Source organism: Wyeomyia smithii, chromosome 3 (genome assembly GCF_029784165.1).
Source record: "Wyeomyia smithii strain HCP4-BCI-WySm-NY-G18 chromosome 3, ASM2978416v1, whole genome shotgun sequence".
Classification (NCBI taxonomy): domain Eukaryota; kingdom Metazoa; phylum Arthropoda; class Insecta; order Diptera; family Culicidae; genus Wyeomyia; species Wyeomyia smithii.
Window position 1 is genome coordinate 22,707,447 of NC_073696.1, and position 23,257 is coordinate 22,730,703.

General features: G+C 40.7%; 1 protein-coding gene across 3 annotated transcripts in view; it reads left to right on the top strand.

The window, feature by feature from the left end:
• LOC129726446 (transcription factor mef2A-like) overlaps nucleotides 1–22,895 on the top strand; it is a 246,107-nt gene extending 223,212 nt beyond the window's left edge. For 2 of the 3 annotated variants that reach the window (XM_055683145.1, XM_055683143.1), the window contains exons 5-9: nucleotides 18,971–19,068; nucleotides 19,129–19,473; nucleotides 19,596–19,760; nucleotides 19,841–20,406; nucleotides 20,473–22,895. In XM_055683145.1, the coding sequence (XP_055539120.1) occupies nucleotides 18,971–19,068; nucleotides 19,129–19,473; nucleotides 19,596–19,760; nucleotides 19,841–20,406; nucleotides 20,473–20,908 (1,610 nt within the window). In that variant the 3' untranslated portion in view covers nucleotides 20,909–22,895. The remainder of the gene's footprint in view (nucleotides 1–18,970; nucleotides 19,069–19,128; nucleotides 19,474–19,595; nucleotides 19,761–19,840; nucleotides 20,407–20,472) is intronic. The other variant, XM_055683144.1, reaches the window with a different exon arrangement.
• The last annotated feature ends 362 nt before the right edge of the window (nucleotides 22,896–23,257 follow it).

Here is a 23,257-nt window from a genome sequence, read left to right on the forward strand (position 1 = left end):
TTTTGATTGATGAGCAGCTTAATGCAAAATTCTGCCGTTATGTGACACAATTGAGCATGAAATTCGTCATATGTTGTCCTTAATTTATTTCACGATTTCGACCTGAAAGTCGTGATCTTCACCAAAGTTGTTCAGAAGATCAAGTGCTACGTAGCGCTCTTATGCACATAATTTTTCGTATTTTGACCCTAACTTATCCCGCGATTCTTTCTTCTTAAAAAGATGAGGTCTCCTGCCAGTGGCAGAAGAACATTTTTTCTGTGATTATTATAAGTTTATTATATCCATCTAACCTAAAGTTCTAATGAATATTGCCACTCTACTTGAGAAACAACTGGAACGTTCGCCAAATTCGAAGAAATCCTCAGCTGAAGTAAAGGCATGTATCATCGATGATATAGGTTCATTAAGTCCAAAAGAAGAAACCATGTTTGGAGAAAAGTAAAAGTCCTTAGAGAACGCTATGGGACACGAATATGCAGTAACGACTGTAGTCTGGAGCAGTCAACTTCATTGTTCAGAAGCGTAGCGACAAATGTTGCCTGCTGAAGTTTTCTTCGTCGAGCTAGGGTGATCGATCACCGTATGGGTGCAAATTCTGTGGGTCACGCCATAGCAAGTTTTTTCAAGCAATCCAGACAAACAGTTTTTGAACTCTTTCGATTCGTAGACTCCAGGTCAGTTGATGTGGAAGCCAAACAAGCGAAGCATTCTCTAAAATGTGCCGCACCAACGAGCAATAGAAAATTTCAAGCAATACGGGTCATTGAAACCCTTGGCTATTTTGGTTATAAACCCCAACTGACTGTTAGGCTGGCAAGGGAGAGCTTTAAAATCAGTATCACTTCTAAGTTATTTACATTTTCAACCCTGTTCAGCACGACTATATCGAAATAATAGTTAAACCTTGTAGGCTGGAAGTTCCGATGAAACGTCATTACAAAGCATTTAGGAATACTTTAAGGTCTTTTTACGCGGTTTTTTTCTGCACGGTATTTCTTACGCTTTTTTACGCGGATTTCAAAATTTAGGCGGATTTTGAAATTCACGCGGTTTTTATGCGGATTTCGGAATTTACGTGGTTTTTATTTTACGCGGATATTTCAGGAAAGTCGCTTTTTACGCAGTATGCTTTTATTGGTTTTTCGTGTTCAAATCGCTTAATTAGAGTGTCCGATGAAGTTACTCAATCCAATTACTGAATATTCACTGATTTGGCCTAGTTTTTTTAGATTTTTCCTTGATATTCATTCTCGATTTCGGAATCCACGCAGTTTTTACGCGGATTTCAGAATTCAAGCGATTTTCTTTTGCCTTTTTTCAGTTTATTACGTGGGCATTTCTACAAACATATTCAACGACTGCTACAAATGATGAGAATCTTCTATGGACTTCACGACGATATATAGTTTTAAGTTTACATCTATCACTAAGCAAAATACCGTCATCTTCAAAAAATATTGTAAATAGCAACGGCTCCAAGTTGCTTCCTTGAGGTACACCGCTCAAGTTAATAAACGGGGTTGAGATACACGCTACTGATTTCACACGAAGTGATCGATCACACAGGTATCAACTAAGCCACGCAACTGTGCTGTGATGCTGTCTACACGGAACTAAAAGCTGCTTTAGATCGCGTTGATCATGGATAACTTTGTGCCAAATGCGACAGGCTAGGAATTTCAACTGGATTGGTAAAATGGATCAGTTCTTCGCAGGCAATTTCTACGCAATCGAAAGATCGCTGTTAAGTTGAGAACGTTGCAATCCGCCTGGTTTCTCTAGTGTGTGGTGTTCCTCAGCCTGGTTTCTTCTAACGTTTCTCTGTGCAGTATTCTTGGGCAGCTGCTGTTTTGTACATTAACGATTTACTAAAGTTCTACCCTTGGCGCACACTCTACTACTCTCTGGTACGCACAGTTTTAGAAACCGCCTGCGTTGTTTGATATCCGTATTACGATTTTTGGATACAGGGTTTGTCGCAGATTGCCATGGAGGAAACCTGATAATTTGCCGCCCTATGCAAGCCTTTGCTTGCTGGTTGGGATAAAACCCCTTGAAGAGCGTCGTAAGTACAACCTGGCCAGGACAGTTCATAAAATCCTCACAGGTTGCTTTGATTTCCCTGCTATCTTGACAATGCTTCAGCTTCTTCGTTCACACCGCACGAACTAGTTTGAAATCGACTCAACGATAATTCCAATTTCTATAACAGTTAGGCCGATACAAATATCATTTTCATTTTATGTCAACCCCCCCCCCCCACCCCCTTTAAAAATGTTGACAATTTGAAGGGGAATAAAAAAAAGTTCATACCGTTTTGTTAATATTATTGACTTTTCGACAGCGTATATGCTTAATTTAGCATCAAACAAGTCCAGTTACAGTGAAAGTGTCATCAAAAGACAAGCCAAATGATTAATAATGATAATAATGTGGTATTTTTCAACACACTTTTGCATACAAGTTACAAACGTCGTAACCTGCACACAATTTTGTATGAAAGCTATTCCTTTTTTTTTCTTCTCAGTGTTATTTATTTTTTGCCCTCCCCTTAGCTAACTTTGATAACCGTGGACATAAAAACTTCTTAAAATTTGTATCAGCCTTATTTAATGTGTATTGTTTGTTTTGACTTCATTTATCTTTTCTGTATCTAACTATTGTAATATCTCTGTATATGTTTTTTCCTTTCAAAAGGGTTTTTATACCACCTTGATAGTCGTCCTCCAGTGTCTTTTAAGGTGACTTTTCTCAGCCCAGATATATGTACTTATTCATTAAGATCTCTGGTAGGAGGGATTTGATCCAATAAATAATAAATAATAATGATCAATTCTGTCGAAAGCGGCCTTCAAATCCGTATAAACCACGTCCACTTGGCTCCCAGTTGTGTAAAACGAGTATGCATGAATTCCAACAAATTTGTGGTAACTGTACGTCCAGACTTAAAATTATGCTGATCTGTAGAAATGTAAGACTTCATTCCATTGAGGAGGCTTCGATACAGCAATACATCGATGGAACACAACGGCAGGAATTCCAATCAAGTCCAGGAAAAAAAGAATTTTTGAGCTTATTGGCCGCAGCAGAAACCACCGGTTGCGTGATCTCGAACGTGTCCGTGGGGAAGCAGAAAGCTAGAACCAAGTTTTTTTTGTTCTATTTGGGGCCTCAAGCAATCCTGAATTTATCGGAAGTCGATTGGTTTTGTCTCCGCTTGGCGCATTGCATTTTAAATTTATGTGAAGATTTGTATGGAAAAACCAACTTTTTTGCATTTTCTCTTCTAAAGAACTCAAAATGGCTCAAACCATAGGTTTCATGACTTAAAATGGTAGGTTTTTTTCATGCCTAACAACTTGGCCGAAGACACTAGGGTGTCCCTGAAAAATACTAGAGCTGTTCAAAGTTGATTAATTCGAAATTTATGTTGCAAACCATGTTTTCTGCCAACACTGCCAGTGTACCGGCGTTAGTCAGATTTCCATCAGAAATAACCCCTGAACCACGTTGTCCAGCAGAGTGTATAAACTCGTTATGACAGGTTACTTCTGATGGGAATCCTACTGACGCTGGTACATTGCTAATGTTGGTAGAAAACAAGATTTTCGGCATTTGAATCGACATACTCAACTTTGAACAGCTATAGCTTTTCTTAGAGACATCCTAGCTTCTCAGTGTCTCTGCAAAGTTGTTAGGCATCTAAAATACTATACTTTAACACAATGAAGTGCATTATTAGAGTATTATTGAGCTCTCTAGAAAGGTAAATGCAAAAAAGTAGATTTTCCCATATAAATTTTCATACAAATTTGAAATGTAATGCGACAAGCGGAGACAAAACCAATCGACTTCCGGTAAGTTTGGGGTTGTTTGGGGCCCCAGAAAGAACCAAAAAAAAATTGGTTCTTGAGAATCTATCACTTTGCCCCACCCTAGTGTCTACATTAACAATATCAGCAGCAACATCAACAAAAGCGATGTTCGGTGCAAATGGAGAAACGAAGAATTTTGTAAACTGTTCACATGTATCTGCATCCAAACTCGATTTTCTAACGTCAAGAAATGTAGTCGATGGAATTGTCGAGTTTTCTTTTTTAAATTGACAAAATTCCAGAAGGGTTCAGGAATACGCTTAAAAGTTAGGTCCCTATTACAGAAAACGAGACGAGCAACTCGCCTCACCTCTAGTCACTGACGAGTACGACTGACGAAACTTGGCAGATGGCAGCTTAGTCATGGACGAGTCGAGCAGTTTCGCAGACGAACTACTCATCCAAAATCCAGCCTGTAATACCAAAATTGGTCAGACGAGTAACCGCTCACCTCGTCTATTGTAATTCCTAATTGAACTCTTAACAAGTACTATTTGTACAAGCATCTGCCATATCGTCCATGCACGCAAAAGTTGGAGTGTGCGTAACCAGATCATTTATGAGCGAAATTAGCGCATTTACTGATTAAAATTGGAACCAGTACAACGCATGTGCGTTGGGCATAACGCATTTGATGCTCTAGCGTATTTTGAATATATTGCGCAGCTCCAAACCACTACACTTATAAAGCATTAGCCGATGTTCAGAAGGTAGGCATCGTTGAAACAGTGCAACCAGCAATCAATACTGATAAGTTGGGTACTGACTCCATTGAAGAAATTATTGTCTGATAGATTCACTTTCATGAATCAGGTCATTTGAAAACATCATTCAATTATTAACAATAAACAAAAACATGAGATTAGTCCAAAACATTTTGCATTTAATTATGACTCTGGTTTCATTCACATGCATTCGGTTCTGCGTTACTGGTACCAGCGTCAATAACTTCCGCGGCAACAAGGCTCGCCATTGGCTGTTTCGGTTGCTGACGGTTTTTAGGGATGTACGAGCCGTTGATACGCACCGTCTCGCGAAAGTAAAGAACGGTTTTTTGAGCGCCTTGAAACTGATCGTTCGCCCGAAGCTGAAGTTTACCGAGACATTACGATTTTTGTGTATATGATACATAATCTGATTTTGATCTCTGTCAATGTATTCCTTGTACAACTTTTGCGTTATGCGTATCACGCATTGGTTGTGCGAAGTCAGAGCAAATTCTGTGCGAATTGAAAGGACACATTGGATGATTAAAGCTTGAACTTTTGCGTGTGTCACTCGAGATTAGTATTGTGCTCCAATCGGAGTTGAACAAATATCAAGCAGTGTCTCGAAGCCGATTTATCGCAAATTAAAAACAGGTGCAGTTGGAAGGCAACGTTAGCAGAATAAGTATCGCGCGTCGACCGTAATTGTTTCCAGTTTTTCAAAGTTCTGAAAGAACTCGATTGTATCTTTACAACCAAAAACTTGAGCCCTACGCAATCAGTTTTCAAATTAGTTAGATGCTCGAGATAGATTTAGTTTGACACTTAAAACTAAACGATTGCTGTGGTGCTATAGTGGTCTTATTCTCAACCAAATTTTCCATAAACCAAGAGTCCCTAATCTCCTGACCGACATTATTGAAGACCGCAATTTTCTAATCGGTTGAATTTAAGAAATAAAATAATTGGAAAATACTGAAAATTTTATGCACACTAACCAAAAACCTGAACAACTTCCGTGAAGACCGCAGGTTTTTAAGTGGTTGAATTCAAGATTTTTTTTTTTTCAAAATACTCAAAACACAAAAAAAAACTCAAAACTATATACACTCTTGAGTCTGGAAACAAAATGTGTACCAAACAAAAACTTTTGACCTCCTAAACAATGGTTGCTGAAGACGGCAACTTTCAAAATGGTCAGATTCACGGGATTTGTTTCAAACACTCAAAACTATATGCACACTAGGGTGGGGAATCTTTATATGGAAAAAATGAAACTTAATAGCAGAAAGCCAGAACCAAGTTTTTTTTATTCTATTTGGAGCCCCAAACAATCCTTAATTTATCGGAAGTCGATCGGTTTAGTCTCCGCTTGGCGCATTGCATTTCAAATTTATATGGAAATTTGTATGGAAAAACCAACGTTTTTGCATTTTCCATTCTAAAGAGCTCAAAGTGGCTCAAACCATAGGTTTCATGACTTCAAATGGTAAGTTTTTTGATGAAAAACAACTTGGCCGAAGACATCAAAAAGCTAGGGTTTCTCAAAAATAATACTGGAACTGTTCGAAGTTGAGTATGTCGAAATTTATGTTGCAAATCATTTTTTCTGCCAACACTGCCAGTGTAACGGCGTTAGTCAGATTTCCATCAGAAGTAACCTCTGAAACACGTTGTAGATTCTACCTACGCCTAGAATATTGACCTGAATTTGTTTGTTTGATCCAGCTGAGCGTATAAACTCGTTACGACAGGTTAATTCTGATGGGAATGCTACTGGCCCCGGGTCATTGATAATGTTGGCAGGAAACAAGATTTTCTGCATTTAAATCGACATACCTAATTTTGAACAGCTATAGCTCTTCTTGGGGTCATCCTAGATCTTCAGTGCCTTCTGCAAAGTTGTTGGGCATCTAAAATACTATACTTTTACATAATGTAGTGCACTATTAGATCATTATTGAGCTCTCTAGAAAGGTAAATGCAAAAAAGTAGGTTTTCCCATATAAATTTTCATACAAAATTGAAATGCAATGCGCCAAGCGGAGACTAAACCAATTAACTTCCGATAAGTTCAGGGTTGTTTGGGGCCCCAAAATAAACCAAAAAAACTTGGTTCTGGAAAATCGGTCACCCTAACCCCCACCCTAATGCACACATAGCATATAGTTTCAAGTATTTTGAAGGTGCATTGGGCTGTATTTCAAACTATACTGTCCGTCAACCAAAAGCTCTTGACCACCAAAGTACTTCTTGTTGAAGACCACAAAACCAATTTGAATTTTTGAAACATAATTCATGGGTCACAGATTTTCTAATAGAATTGAATAGTTACAAAACATAGTTTTGAGCGGTTCGTATCGCCGCAGATTTAGGGTCGTTTAAAAAATCCATTCAGATTGAATAAAATATAGTACCTCTTCTCTTAGAACTCGGAGGATGATTGCGAAATTTTAATTAACATTATTTTTTGATCACAGATTGTGGGGAAAAGGTTTGCTTCTTCATGCTCTAATAAGTTCACATGCAAAATATCACTAACCTGTGCCACTGTAATATCCCATTTACATCAAAACTCCTTGTTCTGATCGTTGTATAATTCATTTCATTATTTCACAGTTGTCACTGCTGATGTTTATTTTTCCTGTAAAAAAAGAAGCGTTTTGTAAGATCTTTTCCTAAATTGACCAAAAAAAAAACTACAAAACAATCAAAACAACAATCGGTTATTATTTACGATAGTAAGAAATGCATTTACTAAAATTGTCCCAATTTGCTTCACGCATTCCAGAGCCCCGCTGTATAATAAGCAAACAAAAGTATCAACAAGTGTACACAATTATCGCTGTGTCCTTGCGATAAAGCCGGATGCCTCCGGAAACCCCTTCCTTTCCCATATCATCACACCGCACTTTAACCCATCGCCTCGCTCTGTCCCAGCCGCCAGCCGCCGTCCCAGTGATCCGTATCGCATTACAACCGTCCCTCTTTCAACTGTAAAGTGTGTCAATTTATTGTCCAATTCGAGACGATCAACATCATTATCGCTCGCTGATCTGGGTGAGATAGCTTAATCGCCGTTTAAGAGTTAATTTACTACATGTCACACCTTTTTGTTCGCTCCACTCACCCGTACCGTTGTTATTGTTTCCTGCACTCGAAACCGCAAGGTAATGTCGTTTTTTGTTACCTCTTCATTATGTGTAATACTATTCATCCTGCCCATAAACCTGCAACTGACATCATCGAAAAGAGCGAGAGGAAAAAAAAGCTGGAAAAGGTTTTCCGCTACCGACCCCCGATTTGATTAAATATGCATTTATTCCGGTGGTGAAAGGGGTTCTCCGGCTGCATCAAGAGTGTATTTGAATATTCCCTTTGTTTGTATCTAGCACGGCAACCCTTCTTTTCCGGGCGCACTCGCATCGAAGCAACCCTGTTTAAATATTTAAATCAACCCCTTTTTTATGGAAAGTCCCACCGCCAAACCTACTTGATTCAATGATGATGATGATGTTGACGATGGCGAAGGTGCTGGGCTTCATTTATTAGTGTAATCTTCGCTTCGTTACAGCGCGTTCTTGTTCTTCTCTGCTGACCTCTCGCGGAAAGAACGGTGATGGTGATGGCTTTTCGAACATAAGTCGGACAAAATCCAAAATGTACTCCCACTAGAGTGCATTCAATAATCTTATGTTCTACATCTACATTCAAAATAGCTAGTGATTGTTTGACTCCTACAAAGAACTACTAGTGTTCAACTTGAAAGCTACAATTAAACAAGATGATATTTTTCGAATTTGTTTGAATTGAATAAGATATGTTTTTTCGTAACCCAACATGTTCTTCGAAATTCAATTATCATTAAATGATCATAAAAAAAATTAAAATATTGTTCTACATATCAGAAGCTCGAACATCAATGTTCTTCATTTTTGTCCAGCCTCCCGCCACCGTGGACCAAGCGCTAGTCAGAGGATAAAAGATAATTAGATGCATTCGCGGTCGAAAGAAATGGAAGGAGAAATGGGGGAGGGGGAGAACACAATCAGACACCGCGCATAAATTAAGGGAGTTGTTTTTTTACGATTCTCATCCAAAACGGCGCGGGCCAATTTGAATTTGATGTGGTTTGGCGTTTCTTCTCCGCACCGCACGCTATTTCGATCACATCTCGAGCAGCAGCCAATCACGCGCGTCGTCCGCGGACTACTGCGCGAGTGCGAGAGAGGGAGCGAGAAAGACGGATGAAATGAATGTGTGCGTATGCAGCGAGATTTCGTGTTTTCCATGTTAAAAATTTAAAGCGTGGTGTGGCCTCGGTTGAAATGCGATACGACGGCGGCGGCGATGATGTAACTGCGCGGTGGCGGGGTTCTTGTCCCGGCGACTGACGTCGCTCTGGATGCTGAGCGAGCGCCTACCATTTTGATTCGGTGGCGCTCTCCAGCCCGGTTACTGGTTAGCCCCGGGCGGGTTGCTGCGATGCACAGTTTGTAATTTAATAGCAATAAAACGGTTTAATTGAAATGGAAATCACGATTTGTGAATAAAAACTTGTGCGCTTTCTTAGATACAGAGACCAGGAAAGGAGAAAAAAATGAGATGCGCGCACAAATTAGCGAAATCGTGGAAATCCTGCGGGTTTTCTCGGTAGGTCTCCCGTGGTCCATCCGCTGCTGGGATAGGGAGTTTGTTCTTCGAGGGTTCAGCCATGGGAAGAATTTTAATGAAGCCAACTTTATAGCACCGGATCACTTCTAAGGATGGATCGTACAATGCGAACCGGAATTTGCCTCAGAAAACCACAGACCTTTATAAGCCCGGGAAAGACTGTGTGTAGAGTTCATTCCGTTCGGGTTGGGACCATAAGAAATACCGGCTCTATGCTGATTGGTGATTCGTTCAAATTGTTTGATTTGTTTTCCTGGGAAGAAATAAAATAGAATTCAAGATTCGCTTGTGATTAAGTTTTTCAGTAAGTGGCCTAAAAAACGTTTATCATATCCAACGCTTCTTTGCCGACATTAGATATACGATAATTGGAAACATTCGTTAATATTCTATGTGGCTTTTGCAATGATTTACTGCTATTTTTTTACTCACACAAAAAGCTCGAAGGCTTCGTAGAAGCTATCATTATCAAGCAACCGTGAATTGCTAGCCTACAGGTTGTTAGATAAAGGTGATGAATTCACCTCACCTTGAAATTATTTCAATTTTACGCTTGCACAGAGTAAATTAAAACCAAATCAAACGCTAGACAACCACCACACCTAGCCGAGAGGGTTGGCGACAGGTCTACCGGAGCGCAAATCGTTTATTTTACAGGCTTTACGAAAATGACGCCCCGAAGAGACGATCGTCGTCGTCCTTCTCAACCGCTACCTTCGGTTGCGCTCGTGATAAAACCACTATAAAAAATGAAATGAAAATTCAAATGAAGGCAATTCGACGGGGACAATTGATCATTAAACATCGTTTAATAGCGACCCTTTTCTGGAAGGGCCACCGTTCAGGCGGGTTCAGCTTTTGGTGGAAAGCTGGAGGATGTTATTAACTACCGCCTTGGAGACGAATTGAATTGAGCAAAATGAGACTGGCCATTTTTCGTTTATCAGGTGTGTTTCCTGTTCGGACTTTCGAATGAACGCATTTTGACTTCTGTTTTTTCCTGGTAATCGATTTACAATGAATCTTACCGATGAATGCGTATTACGCATTTTTAATGCTGATCTAATTAGAATCGAATCAGTTTTTTAGTACGTAATTCAAATAGAAGCGGCTTTTGTTAAGGGTTTGCTTTTCCACTCGCTTGAAGCATTGTTGTGCCAAACTTTTATTATCCCATTTCTTATTTCTGTCAGTAATTTATTCATAAAACGATTTTTTAAATTGTGAATTATATGGGCACATTTTACTAAGCGTTCGTAAAAAAATTAAAACTTATTCATTGTACGAAAAGAGACCATAAAAAGCCATAAAAAGAAATGAAATGGGTCTGGCATGGAAATGATAAGAATGACAGCCAAATGTCAATTAATTAAAAATAAAAATGATTTTTAAAGGACATAAAAATGTCACGTGAACTTGACAACGTGGCGTATCATACTTTAAAACTTGCAGATTGCAAGAGAGCAGTACAAGAATGTCGAAGCAATTGAGGGAAATAATAAAGAATATTGAAGAATAGTTCTCATAAACACATGGAATATCATCAAAATGATGACAATTTAGTTCAAATGAATGACATAAAAGGGGTTTACATAAAAATTACATTATAAAATACTATTCAAAAATGAAAACTAGAACTCACATGAAATAAATATTCGCTATATTATATAAAAAAAATAGAAACTAAGTTTGCGCTGTTTTTTTTAACTAAAATGCAACTATATTTTAAAAAAACAGCCTATGCATCATTCAAATTACGGATCCCTAAAAACGCTAATACTATTCAAAGTATTTGAATTTCTCGAGAGTCCCGATAGGGAGACTAGCACTTCCGACTTCAACGTCTCTATGTAAATTTTAACGACTTTGGCAGTATGGACCGAGCGTTGTCATACAGTAGAACCACTTTTTCGTGCCGCTGCTTGTATTGAGACTGTTTTTCACGCAGTGCTCGGCTTAATCGAATCAATTGAAATCTTTGCAGCGTGCAATCCTGTCAAGCCAATGTCGTAGTAGCATAATCGACTTTCTTTTCTTTGGGTAGTTATAAAAAAATCCATTTTTCATTACATGTCATGATGCGATGAAGGAAACCAGTCTTTTTTTGCCGCTGAAGCAGTTGGCGAAAAAACGACGCACCCTTGGCTTCAAACTATAAAGAACCCAAATTCCTTATTTCTGATTCATTACCATGACATGCAATCGCTTGAAAATGGCTTGACGGCTAACTCATAATACCAAAGCAAGCTGTTCCTTCAATTAACCGTCTCCGATGATTTTTGGCCTTCCTTCTCACGGACAACTGTCAACATCGAAATTACCCTCTTTGGAGCGACGGAACCAATTACGACACTTTGTCCAGCAGTATTTCTGTGAACTTTTTTTAACTCTCGATGCGCTTTAGCCGCCGTTTTTGTTGAATGAAATGAGAAAAGTAACACTTCCTGCAAATGACGATTATTCTGCACAAAATCAGATATTTTCACACAACTAAAAGTGTCATTTACTAGTTTATTAAGAAAGCGTGTTCAGCTGGAAGCGAAAAATAAGCAAACTGAAAAATATGATACAGACTTGGAAATAGATACTGCGTCCTGACCGAACTTGAACCCGCAAACTTCTTGTCTCTGGCCACAATAGAATAACTAACGTGACAAAGCGGGTTGTTTACCACATGTTTTAGCTTGACTCATTACGGTTTCGATATGTCAAACTCGACCAGTATTTACAGCTGGTAACATCTATTGACAAATAACGAACACTTAGTAACGCACCTAATACCATTATGCATAGTGATAGAAAAGGCGCAAAACGACCAATATAACATAACAATGTCACAGAGTAGATCCAAAATTTGTAGAAAATATGAAAACAAAATACAAAAATGAAGCAAATATGAAGAAAAAAGAGTAAAAAATGGAAATGCGAAGCAACGACAGACGCATGGCTGGAATAACATCAAATAATATCAAGTTGAGTAACATTTGGGGGTACTGGGGAGACTTTATCTTCTTTTCTTATTTTCATTATGTTTGTAAAACACATTCAAAATGAATTTCTGTTGTAGATTTTGAAAGACTATACTAATGTCTAATTACCATAAAAAGTATGTTAGTCATTTTGCTTTAAAAAGAAGTAATAGGCATTTTTGGAAGAGCAGCTTGACGCAGCTACCCTTGAAGATGGCTGAAAAAGCATCCGAGATGCCATAGGTAACACTGCAGTAGCGCTACTAGGTACAAGGGCCCCGAATCATAGAAATGACTGGTTTGACGGCGAATGCAAACGTTTAGTCGAGGAGAAGAATGCAGCACGGGCGAGAATGCTGCAACACCGTACGAGAGCGAACGTGGAACGATACCGACAGGCACGGAACAGCCAAAACTCAGTCCTCCGAAGGAAGAAGCGCCAGCTCGAGGACCGAGACCGCGTAGCGATGGAAGAGCTGTACCAAGCTAACGACACTCGGAAGTTCTACGAAAAGCTGAACAGCTCCCGCAAAGGCACAAAGCAAGCCGATATGTGCAGGAGCTTGGACGGCAACCTCCTAACAGACGAGTGTGAGGTAATCGAAAGGTGGAGGCAGCACTTCGACGAGCATCTAAACGGCGATACAGTAGAGCGCGAGGACGGTATGGCAATTGATCTTGGTGCACGAGCAGAAGACATCTTCTGGAGGTGGAGGAGGAGATTGGTCGGCTGAAAAACAATAAAGCTGCTGGAGTGGACTAACTTCCCAGCGAGCTTTTGAAATACGGTGGAGAAACACTGGCTAGAGCCGTGCACTGGGTCATTGTCAAGGTTTGGGAGGAAGAACGAGTACCGGAGGAGTGGATGGAGGGTATTGTGTGTCAACAAAATCTACAAAAACGGCGACAAACTGGAGTGCTGCAATTACCGGGCAATCACACTGTTGAACGCCGCCTAAAAGGTACTCTCCCAAATACTTTGCCGTCGACTATCACCATTTGCGAAGCAGTTCGTGGGGCACTACCAGGCGGGATTTATGGGTGCCCGCGCCACCACGGATCAGATATTCGCGGTTCGGCAGGTTCGCAGAAATGCCGCGAATATAACGTGCCCACACATCATTTGTTCATCGATTTTAAATCGGCGTACGACACAATCGATCGGGACAAGCTATGGCAAATTATGCACGACTACGGATTTCCGGACAAACTGACGCGGTTGGTCAAAGCGACGATGGATCGAGTGATGTGCGTAGTTCGAGTTTCGGTGGCACTCTCGAGCCCCATCGAAACCCGAAGAGGTCTAAGACAAGGTGATGGTCTCTCGTGCCTACTGTTTAACATTGCCCTGGAAGGTGCCATTAGGAGAGCGGGGATTAACACGAGTGGCACGATATTCCAAAAGTCGGTTCAACTGTTTGGTTTCGCCGACGATATTGACATTGTGGCTAGGACCTTTGTGAAGATGGCGGATACATACATCGGACTAAAGGCTGAAGCTAAACGGATTGGACTGGTCATCAATGCATCGAAGACGAAGTACATGAAAGGGAGGGGTTCACGAGAGGACAGTGCTAACCTCCCACCTCGAGTTCAAATTGGTGGTGATGAAATCGAGGTGGTTGATGAGTTCGTGTATCTGGGCTCACTGGTAACTGCCGACAACGATACCAGCAGAGAAATTCAACGGCGCATTATGGCAGGAAATCGTGCATACTTTGGTCTCCGGAGGACGCTCCGATCGAGTAGAATTCGTCGCCGCACAAAGTTAACCATCTACAAGACGCTGATCAGACCGGTAGTTCTCTACGGGCATGAGACATGGACTATGCTTGTGGAGGACCAACGCGCCCTTGCGGTCTTCGAGCGGAATGTGTTGCGTACCATCTTCGGTGGACTGCAGATGGAAAACGGAGTGTGGAGAAGGCGAATGAACCATGAACTGCAGGAGCTGCTTGGGAAGCCATCTATCGTCCACACCGCTAAGATAGGCAGGTTGCGGTGAGCTGGGGGAGACGGAGAGGTGCACAGCGGGCTAGGTGGATCGATCAGGTGGAAGACGATCTGCGGACCCTACGCAGACTGCAGAGCTGGCGAACTGCAGGCATGGACCGAGTGGAATGGAGACGACTCTTACGTACAGCAAAGGCCACACCACGACTTGGGACTGTTTGGTAAGGTAAGGCATTTTTGTAAAATTTTGCAAAAATGGAAAAATCTTTAGTAAAACTTGTAAAATGATTGGCACCCTACTGAAGTAACACAAAAAATGTTAGAAAATAAGTTACAATAAAAGTTTTCATATAAGTGTACTACAAGCGCAAAACTTGTGTTGTTATACTATGTTTGAAGTTGTTTTTCATCAGTTATACAACCACATCTCGAAAACAAGCTCGTTTTTTCTGGTGTTGGAGATGTTTGAGTTCAACGAAAACAATATCATCACTATTTCTTTTCGTAAGACATTACACCATCTAATGACAACACTACGTACCTGTAAAGGCTTTTCCTTAGGGCAAAGGTCGTAGTATTCAGCAGCCAACGTAAAATTACCTTATCAAAAAAATATTTCAATTATTTGAAGCGGGTTTATTTATTCGAAGCGAGTCAAAATGCGACATAAGAAGATAAACAAAACGCTTGCAGTGTAACCAATACCACTGCAATTTTAGTTATCGTATATCTAACAACGTTTTCTAGTTTTGTTAGAATTTATGTCCAGATAACGCTGAAACTATGCGAAAACAATTCTAATATTAAAGCGAAACAAACAACTCATTTTGAAAAGTTAAATATCATTTTTTATCAGCAATTTATACTTAATTAAAACTGCCACTGATAAAAACGATTGTTGATCTAGTTGCACTGCGCATAGAACATATGCGCGTGCGCTGCGCTGGTCAATAGTTGTCATAGCAACAGATTTGCGCATTGCCGTTTTAATACTCAAGATAGCTTATTTTCGTGCAGTTTTGTGATACTACATATAGCATCGGTACTTGTTCTAGTAGCCTTCAATTATTGCGCTTTTCTGGTGATAGGAATGTCATGGAATAGGTAACGTTAACTATTCTATAACAACGTGTGTTACTTGAATAATATATTTGGAGCATGGATGGGTTTTTTTTTAATTACTTATCAATACATTCGATTAATACATTTATAGATTGTATTATACATTTCAAGCGGAAGAGTTCAGAAGTTTTCAAGGGTTTTTAAAAGTTTCACAAGTTTGGGAATAATAATATAATAAATAATTGAGAATCGAATAATTAGTAAATTTTTTTTACTTTTTCACGAACCGCGAAGACAAGTTCGTATTTCTCGTGAAAAGTTCGCCTAAAGTGAGTCGTAAACGATCCCTAGATCTTAAGAATATTACCGGTACATTTAGGTTGATTTGCTCCAGAAGGTTGGGAGAGTCAATGTTAGCAAGTAGCAATTTGACGGCAAACAGCGCTGAGTTCCGCCGACACTGGTGAGTTTCCATATCAAGTAGACATTGCATGGATCTTCTTAGGGTGGCAAGTCTGTTGGGTTACTCCAAGCGATTGAATTGCTTCGATTCTAATGGTCCAACAGTTTGTGTAGGAGATCTAAATGATTGAGTGGTTTCTAATTGCAGGCAGTAAAGATCACGAAGAAACGAAACTTTCTATATAATCAAACACCAAGGTCAGTAAAGGTCCCAAGTTGCTTCCCTGAAGCACTCCGAAACTGTTTGTAAAGCTGTGGGAGAGAGTCGATTCAAGTTTTATGTTCAACTTACAGTTGACTAAATAGGATTCAAACCACCCAACAAAATGAAGACAGGCGCCCAATTGAGCGCACTTTTAGCTAGTATCAATTTATGATCAACGCTATCGAAGGTAGCCTCCGTATAGATTGTGTCCTTTTGATTTCCGTTCTCCGTAGCCTTGATGCAGAGCGAAGAGAAGTCAACAAGGTTAGTGTCAATTGATCTTCCTTTGAAAAAAACATGTTGAGCAGATGAATTATATGATCTGATAAAGTAAATAGAACATCTTCAACTACAGTAAAGTTCTTCTTTACACGATTTTACGAACCGTGCAAAAAAAACCGTGTTATTGGATAAACGTCGTAAAAAAACCGCGTTATTTAGAAAAACGTTGTAAAAAAGAACCGTGTAAAATAAAACCGTGTAAAAAAAAATTTACTGTAGAATCTCAAAAAGTCTGGATCCCTTCGTGAATATGGAACATACATGATTGTTTCCACATCCCCGGAAATTTCGACGACGAGTGACGTTTCAAGGTCAGTGAAGTCGCACTAGACTCAGCGCTTCAATACAATTGATGGTATGCCATCAGACCAAGCTGTAACAGACGATTTTAGATTACGAATTGCTGTGCGAACCTCTTCAACGGTAAACAAGAAGGCTCTAACCCAGAAAACAGTTGACGAGCGTCTGTTCGTTTTACGTTTTTACATTTTCCATTCATAAAGTTCCAAAACCATTTGGGATTGGACATATCTGCTGTAGATCTGCTCGCATTCAAAATCCGAGTTGTTGCTAACAATGTTGTACTCCCGCTTCTCCAAAAGGTTGCGAGAGTTGGTATAAATTCTTAAAGCAGCTGGTCGTGTTCAGTTCGTGAAGTTGACCATTTGACCAAGGTGGATTCCTCCTAAAGCGGGGCAGAGGAACGTTTTGGCGTAAAAATTGTGAAAGCTGGGCAGTGTAGATTTCAACGGATTTGTCGATATCGCTTCCTAAAATTTGGGACCAGTGGAGGTTCGCGATGGCGTTACCAAGTGCAGCAAAATTAGCTTTACGATAGTTAAACTTCATCTCATCAGTAATGTCATTGAAGAGAGTAGTGTGAGGACAGTGCAAATAACATTTGTCACAAAAGAAAAAATGTTGCGGAACATCATGCACTATGAATGAACTGAAATATGAATATGAACAATGTTTTAAATAAAAGCTAGTTGCGAGTTGAAAACCTAAATTTTATTTACAGTACAAAATATGAGGCACATCGGAAAAACATTGGTATGATTTTATGTGAACGACAAATTCATGTAAAATTTACCACCATAAACGACAACTGCTCAGAATTACTTTAGCTTGAACAGTTTTCACAAATCAAAAATATAAAGAGTTAGTCAAAAACTATGAGACCATATATGCTCATTTTGGAATATGTATTGAAAGTTGCGATTATGCGTTAGCCAAAGGGACAAACCTTAAAATCTTTCGAAAATGAGCCAGGTATTCATAACTTAATTTCCATTGAATATTTTGTGACTGTTTCTTGCAAACTAGATTTTCAACCGCAAAATTAGTGTTAGTAGGATCGTAGTGCTAGCCCCGAATAAATAAACAGAGGGTCAAGTTCAGAATCGGAATGTAGCACCAAGGCTTTGCTTTGCTTTAAATAATTTAGAATATATATGATATTATTTTCTATAACTGGAATAGAGATATCTTGAAGTTCTCTCCCAATATCTCAAAATTCATTTTTCATAGAAAATATAATATTAATAATATAAACATCATATCCACATACCTGCAAGCTCTCTGCTGTCCGACACTGCTACATTATTTAACATTAATTTAACTGTGACTACTCTTTTTCCAGCAATTTAATTTCATTAGTGATGTCACCTTTATCACTAACTATTGCGAATCTGAAATGCAAATGAAACTGAGGCAGTTTGCAAATTGTTCCGGAAATACACGCGAAGAAAATGACAGACATTCCCAGCGCTTGCTTTGATTTGTATTCGGCTGCTGACTGTAGCACGAATTGTTTTACGGATCGACCATAGATTAGAGTGGGAGATAATTTTGACCATACCAGCTAAAGTAATAATTTGGTAAATTTAATAAACACTTTCAAAGGAGAAAAAAACTTCATTCCGGCTACTTACATACATGACCAAACTCCAAAGTCGTATTGCAGAAAAAGAAAAACATTGCCCTAGGTCCAAGACACAAATTTCTGTTACAGTCGCAATTTCAGCACCAGCTTGCAATTCACCCCAATCGAGACCGGCGACGACGTCACCATCATCATCATCATAGCCATCCGGACGAACAGCCGTCATTCTTCATACCAGAGCGCTCACTCGAGTCGAGAAGGGTTTTTTTTAACTCTCATCTCGAGCAGCAAACCCCTACTCGCGTAGAGAAGGGTAAAAAAGCGCACGAGGCGCGCACTGCTGCACAGACGAAAATTGCATCAACCCTCGGCCGTGTCGTTAAACAAATTCGTTCGAATTCGTTACGCCTGCTGCGATCTGTCGACGCAAATTGGGTCCCTCGCGTACAACACACGCACGCACACACAAACGACCGCCACGACATCGAAATCCGCGTTTGATTGGTTAAATGCATGTTTTGATTTTAAAACCGGTCGTTCGTTTGTTTTCCCCTACGGTATTGTTGAGCTTATTTTTTGTTCCCTTCCCAAGTGGCGCAAATCGTTACTTTAGAACATTGCAACCCTTCATTTTAAAACGGGAAAAAATGGGTGAATGCACCTCTGGGCGGAAGAATGGTTTTATGTTCTCACATTTGACTTCTCGACTGTCGGAAGAAAGTCACACAGGAGAATTTCTTCATCTTTTGTTCCGCGGAGATTTTCTTAACTAGGTCATTGACAAGCGACGAAAAGAAAAGCACAGCACGTGGCTAATGTGACGCACCCCTTTTTTCAATAATGTCGAAGAAAGTTGTTTCTAACAGATTTATTTTCTTCTCCTATTTATCTAGATGATGTCTACAGTGATCGAGACGATGGGAGTGATCGCGAGCAAGCTATCAGCCCGCTTCCGACGGAACGATCAGAACGCGTTACTCCTCTAAACCTGGTAAGCAGACTCAATCTCTCAATGATTTCGTTGTAAACTAAACCTCAAACTCCTTCACAGATTACTGACGCCTCACGGAGAACTCCTTCCCCGACGCAGCCGCAAACACCTGGCAGCGTTGGGCCCAGCAGCAACAGTATCGGCGTTGCTTTGGCGGCCCTTCAAAATCAACTCCCGCTTGGATCTCTGTACCTGCAAAACCAACTGGGACTGGGAACTCTCGGGGGGTTGTCCAGCCAGGAGCTGAATGTGCTCCAGCAAGCATTACAGGCACAGCAGGCCTCGTTTCAGCAGCAACTGCAAAACTACATGCTCCTGCAGGCTCAGAACACTGCCGGAGGAACTGGAAACGCCGCCGCCCAGGCTACAGCCCACGCGGCTGCTCAATTTCTGATGCAAAATCAGGTAAGGCTAACTTGGAATATATTTGTGTGCTAATTGCGATCGTGACTGACAACCGCACCAATCGAACGTTCTTTTTCCTCCCCTTTTTCTCTTTCTCGTTTTATGGCCACTTGCGACTGTAGTTAAATTCAAGCTTCCCCCTTCCGTCACCGTCCATTGCTAACAACTCATGTGTCGTTACTAGTGTAAACACTAACAACTCGCAACCTCCCGCTATCACTACCAGTTCTACTAACACTTCTACTACTAACCTTATACTATCGCACGACGGATCCCGATCGCTGCAGGTTGGAGCTTCTCTTTTCTAATAGAATATTCGCCGAAGTAACCGTTGCTAAACACAAGTCCTTTGACTTTATTCCCGCAGGTCCAACAGGCGGTCGCCCAGCTGCAGGCTCTTCAACAAAAGCAACAGCAGTTGAAAACGAGCTCCACTCCAACTCCAACTAACCTGTCCGGCAGCTCGCCCTTGCATAGCCCCGCCGGTAGTCCCGGCCTACACCATCATCATCATTCTTCGTCGCACACCAGTCTACTCGGATCAAGCCAGACCACGCCTCCGAATAGCAACCAGCTCAATGTGGGCGGTATTCTGACTCCTTCGACGCCTGGTTCAGGCACACTGTCCACACCGCAGATGCAGAAACATCACGTGGCCGCTCCACGTGCCCTGGAACCTTCACCCGAGGAAACCACAGACCTGGAAGAGCTAGAGCAATTCGCGAAAACCTTCAAGCAGCGTCGAATAAAGCTCGGTTTCACCCAGGGCGACGTCGGGCTGGCGATGGGCAAACTGTACGGCAATGATTTCTCCCAGACGACGATCTCCCGCTTCGAGGCGCTCAACCTAAGCTTCAAGAACATGTGCAAGCTGAAACCACTACTCCAGAAGTGGCTCGAGGATGCTGACAGCAGTATCTCCAACCCGGGCGGGTAAGTATTATTTTTTTGTTCTGCGTTCAGCACACAAGTCAACAATTCTCTGCTTTTCCGTTCTAGGCGAATGTTCAGTCCAAGCACACTGACCAACACGACCACCACCCCGGAGATTGTCGGCCGGCGACGCAAGAAGCGCACCTCGATCGAAACATCCGTCCGGGTGGCACTGGAGAAGGCCTTCCTCGTCAACAGCAAACCGACCAGCGAGGAGATCACCAACCTCGCCGATAACCTCTGCATGGAGAAGGAAGTCGTGCGAGTATGGTTCTGCAATCGGCGCCAAAAGGAGAAGCGGATAAATCCCCCGAACGGAATGGAAAGTCCGACCCACTCATCCGGTAGTAGCGAAATGTTCCAGCTGCCCGCGATGTCCGGCTCGTCGTCGACTTCTACGCCGGTCGGTTCAGCCGCCGGTGGAAGTCTAGCAAATCCTCACTATCTGGCCCTAGCCACCGGTAGCAATCACTCCGCCGGACCGGTGATCAAACAAGAATGACTAAGAAACGGGATCGGTTCCAGCGGGCCGGTACTGTCCTTCGATGACGAACCTCCCGGTGGCTGCCCCCCGTTTCTGATGTGAATCCAGTGGCACGCAGAGACGACTTCCGTCCCTTGATCTCCCACACAGTCCCTGTTTGCTCTCCGAGCACATATCAAATGACAATTCCCGGAGAGTCAACTTCTGAGAAGTTGAACCCTTACTTCACCTGAGCCCATAGACCCGACACTCCACGCAATACATTCTTAATTTATTTTTCCTTCAAAAACATCAATGTGTTCCGTAAAACTAGCAGCAAGCAAGCAAATCAAGCGACGTCGGAAGAGATAAACTTTAATTAAATTAATAACCTAATAGGTGTCGTACACGTTGTTGGCGTCGTCGTCCTGATCGTCGTGTCGTGTGTGAAATAAACAGCGCAAAAAGAAGCAAAATATCATTCCAAAAGAAGCTTTAAGCATTATGATAATTTCTGATTTCCCGCCCCCCCTCTCACGAGGAAAGACGAACTTCCTTGCCTAAGATGAAGACACGCGAGTGCTCTTTTGAAAGTTTTCTCCTTTCATTCCACCGTTGTCTACGAAACTTTCAAACGACCATCGTTTCTTGCTTCAACTTCAGGCAACGAAATCGACTTTCCACGAACAGAAACTGTGTACATAAATTGTAATCTGTGACCGTAAACTAAATGTAAAACATTTGTTGTAGCTATTTTCTCCCTTTGCCCTGTGGTAGTATTTTCAACATTCCCTCAACCCAACACGACCTGATCGAACTTTTGTGCAATTTGCATACCGGTGTTCTTCTTCGGACAACATTGTGCTGAATAGGAAGTTAGTAGTTTTAGTTTTAACGAAAGATTTAGTTCAATCACGAAGCACGTTTTTTTCTCGATTTACTTTGGCATGTTCACCCACTAACATTTACAAGCACATGCACATCACATACATTCAAACGAAAAGAAAATCAACAAAAGTTAGGTAACGAAGATGTATACTAAAAAAACACTATTGTACTACTTTAGATGAGAAATGTAAAATCAAGCAGTAAGCAAAATCACATTTAGACGAACGAAACAAACCAATGTGTAGTGAAATATAACACTCCTATCTTTTTCCGGAGATAAATAGGTGATCAAAAAAAAATCACATTCTGTAAAAAAAAAACGAAATTTAAAGTAAGACTTAATCATATATCCAAAGACACTGAACAACCCTACTAGTATTTCTTTAAGGAAAGAGTACTCTAATGTTCGCAAAATTGTTAAAAAAAAGACATACGAAATCTAAGGTAACTGAGAGAGGCTTGGTAATCACTGCAGACCCTTGCTTCTCTTCACTTTTCTCACATCAATCCTGGTAAAGTAAAATAAAACTACAACAACAAAAAAACAATAGAAGCCATCAGAACCCTACAACACGGACAAACGTGAGCGGAGAGGTGTTACGCTCCTCAGCACTTGAAGCTCCCCCAGTCTTCCAGCCAATAGTAGCGAGACATCCGTAAAGAGGAAAAAATAGTAAACTCACACGTACACACATACAACAAGACACAGAACAATTACATTGATTACTGATTATTCACTATCGATAGTGTAGGCTATAGTAGAGTTCAGAACGGATCGAAGTTCCTATTTAAAAAATGAGCAACCGCTGCGGCACCATCAGTGGTAGCGCGCCGCCGCGGTAAATTGTTAGTTTACTCAGTTTGTTTTTTGTTTTCTCTCACTTTCTCTCTCTCTTTGATTGGAAAACAATCAACCAGCGCTAAGAAAGAAGCAGTAAGAAAAAAAAGAAACAATTTTCTGTCTACGCAAATATTATATTTTTGTATTGTGTATGATTCGCGCGATATTATAAACTAAATCAATTCAGTGGTGTACATAAGTGACGAAAAATGGGAAAACAAACAGAACAGAAATCAGCTATAAATAAACAAAAAACCTAGATGAATATGAGTAATAAATATTGATTTACAATTGAAATTGGTGTTGTTACTGAACTGCAGGAAGTTGAAGACGAATCCCTTGACACATCAAACAGTAGCCTGATTAAGAGCCAGTCGCGAGAACCGCAACCACCTTTACAAGGGAGGTTGTATCGAGGTTCTCCGATCGGACCGAAACTTTCAGGGTTTGTTCATCTATATAATAGTACAATATTTTGCATAATATCTGATTTTTTGAAAAGGAGTAAGTGGGGTAAAAAAGCACGTCAAAAATTGATGTCCAAAAACGGCTAAAAACGTAAAATTGTTATAACTTTGTGTAAACTGAATCGATTTTCATGAAAATTGGTATGTTTTTCTACTCTATAAAGGAACAAAATGAGTGTTATTGGAAGTTGC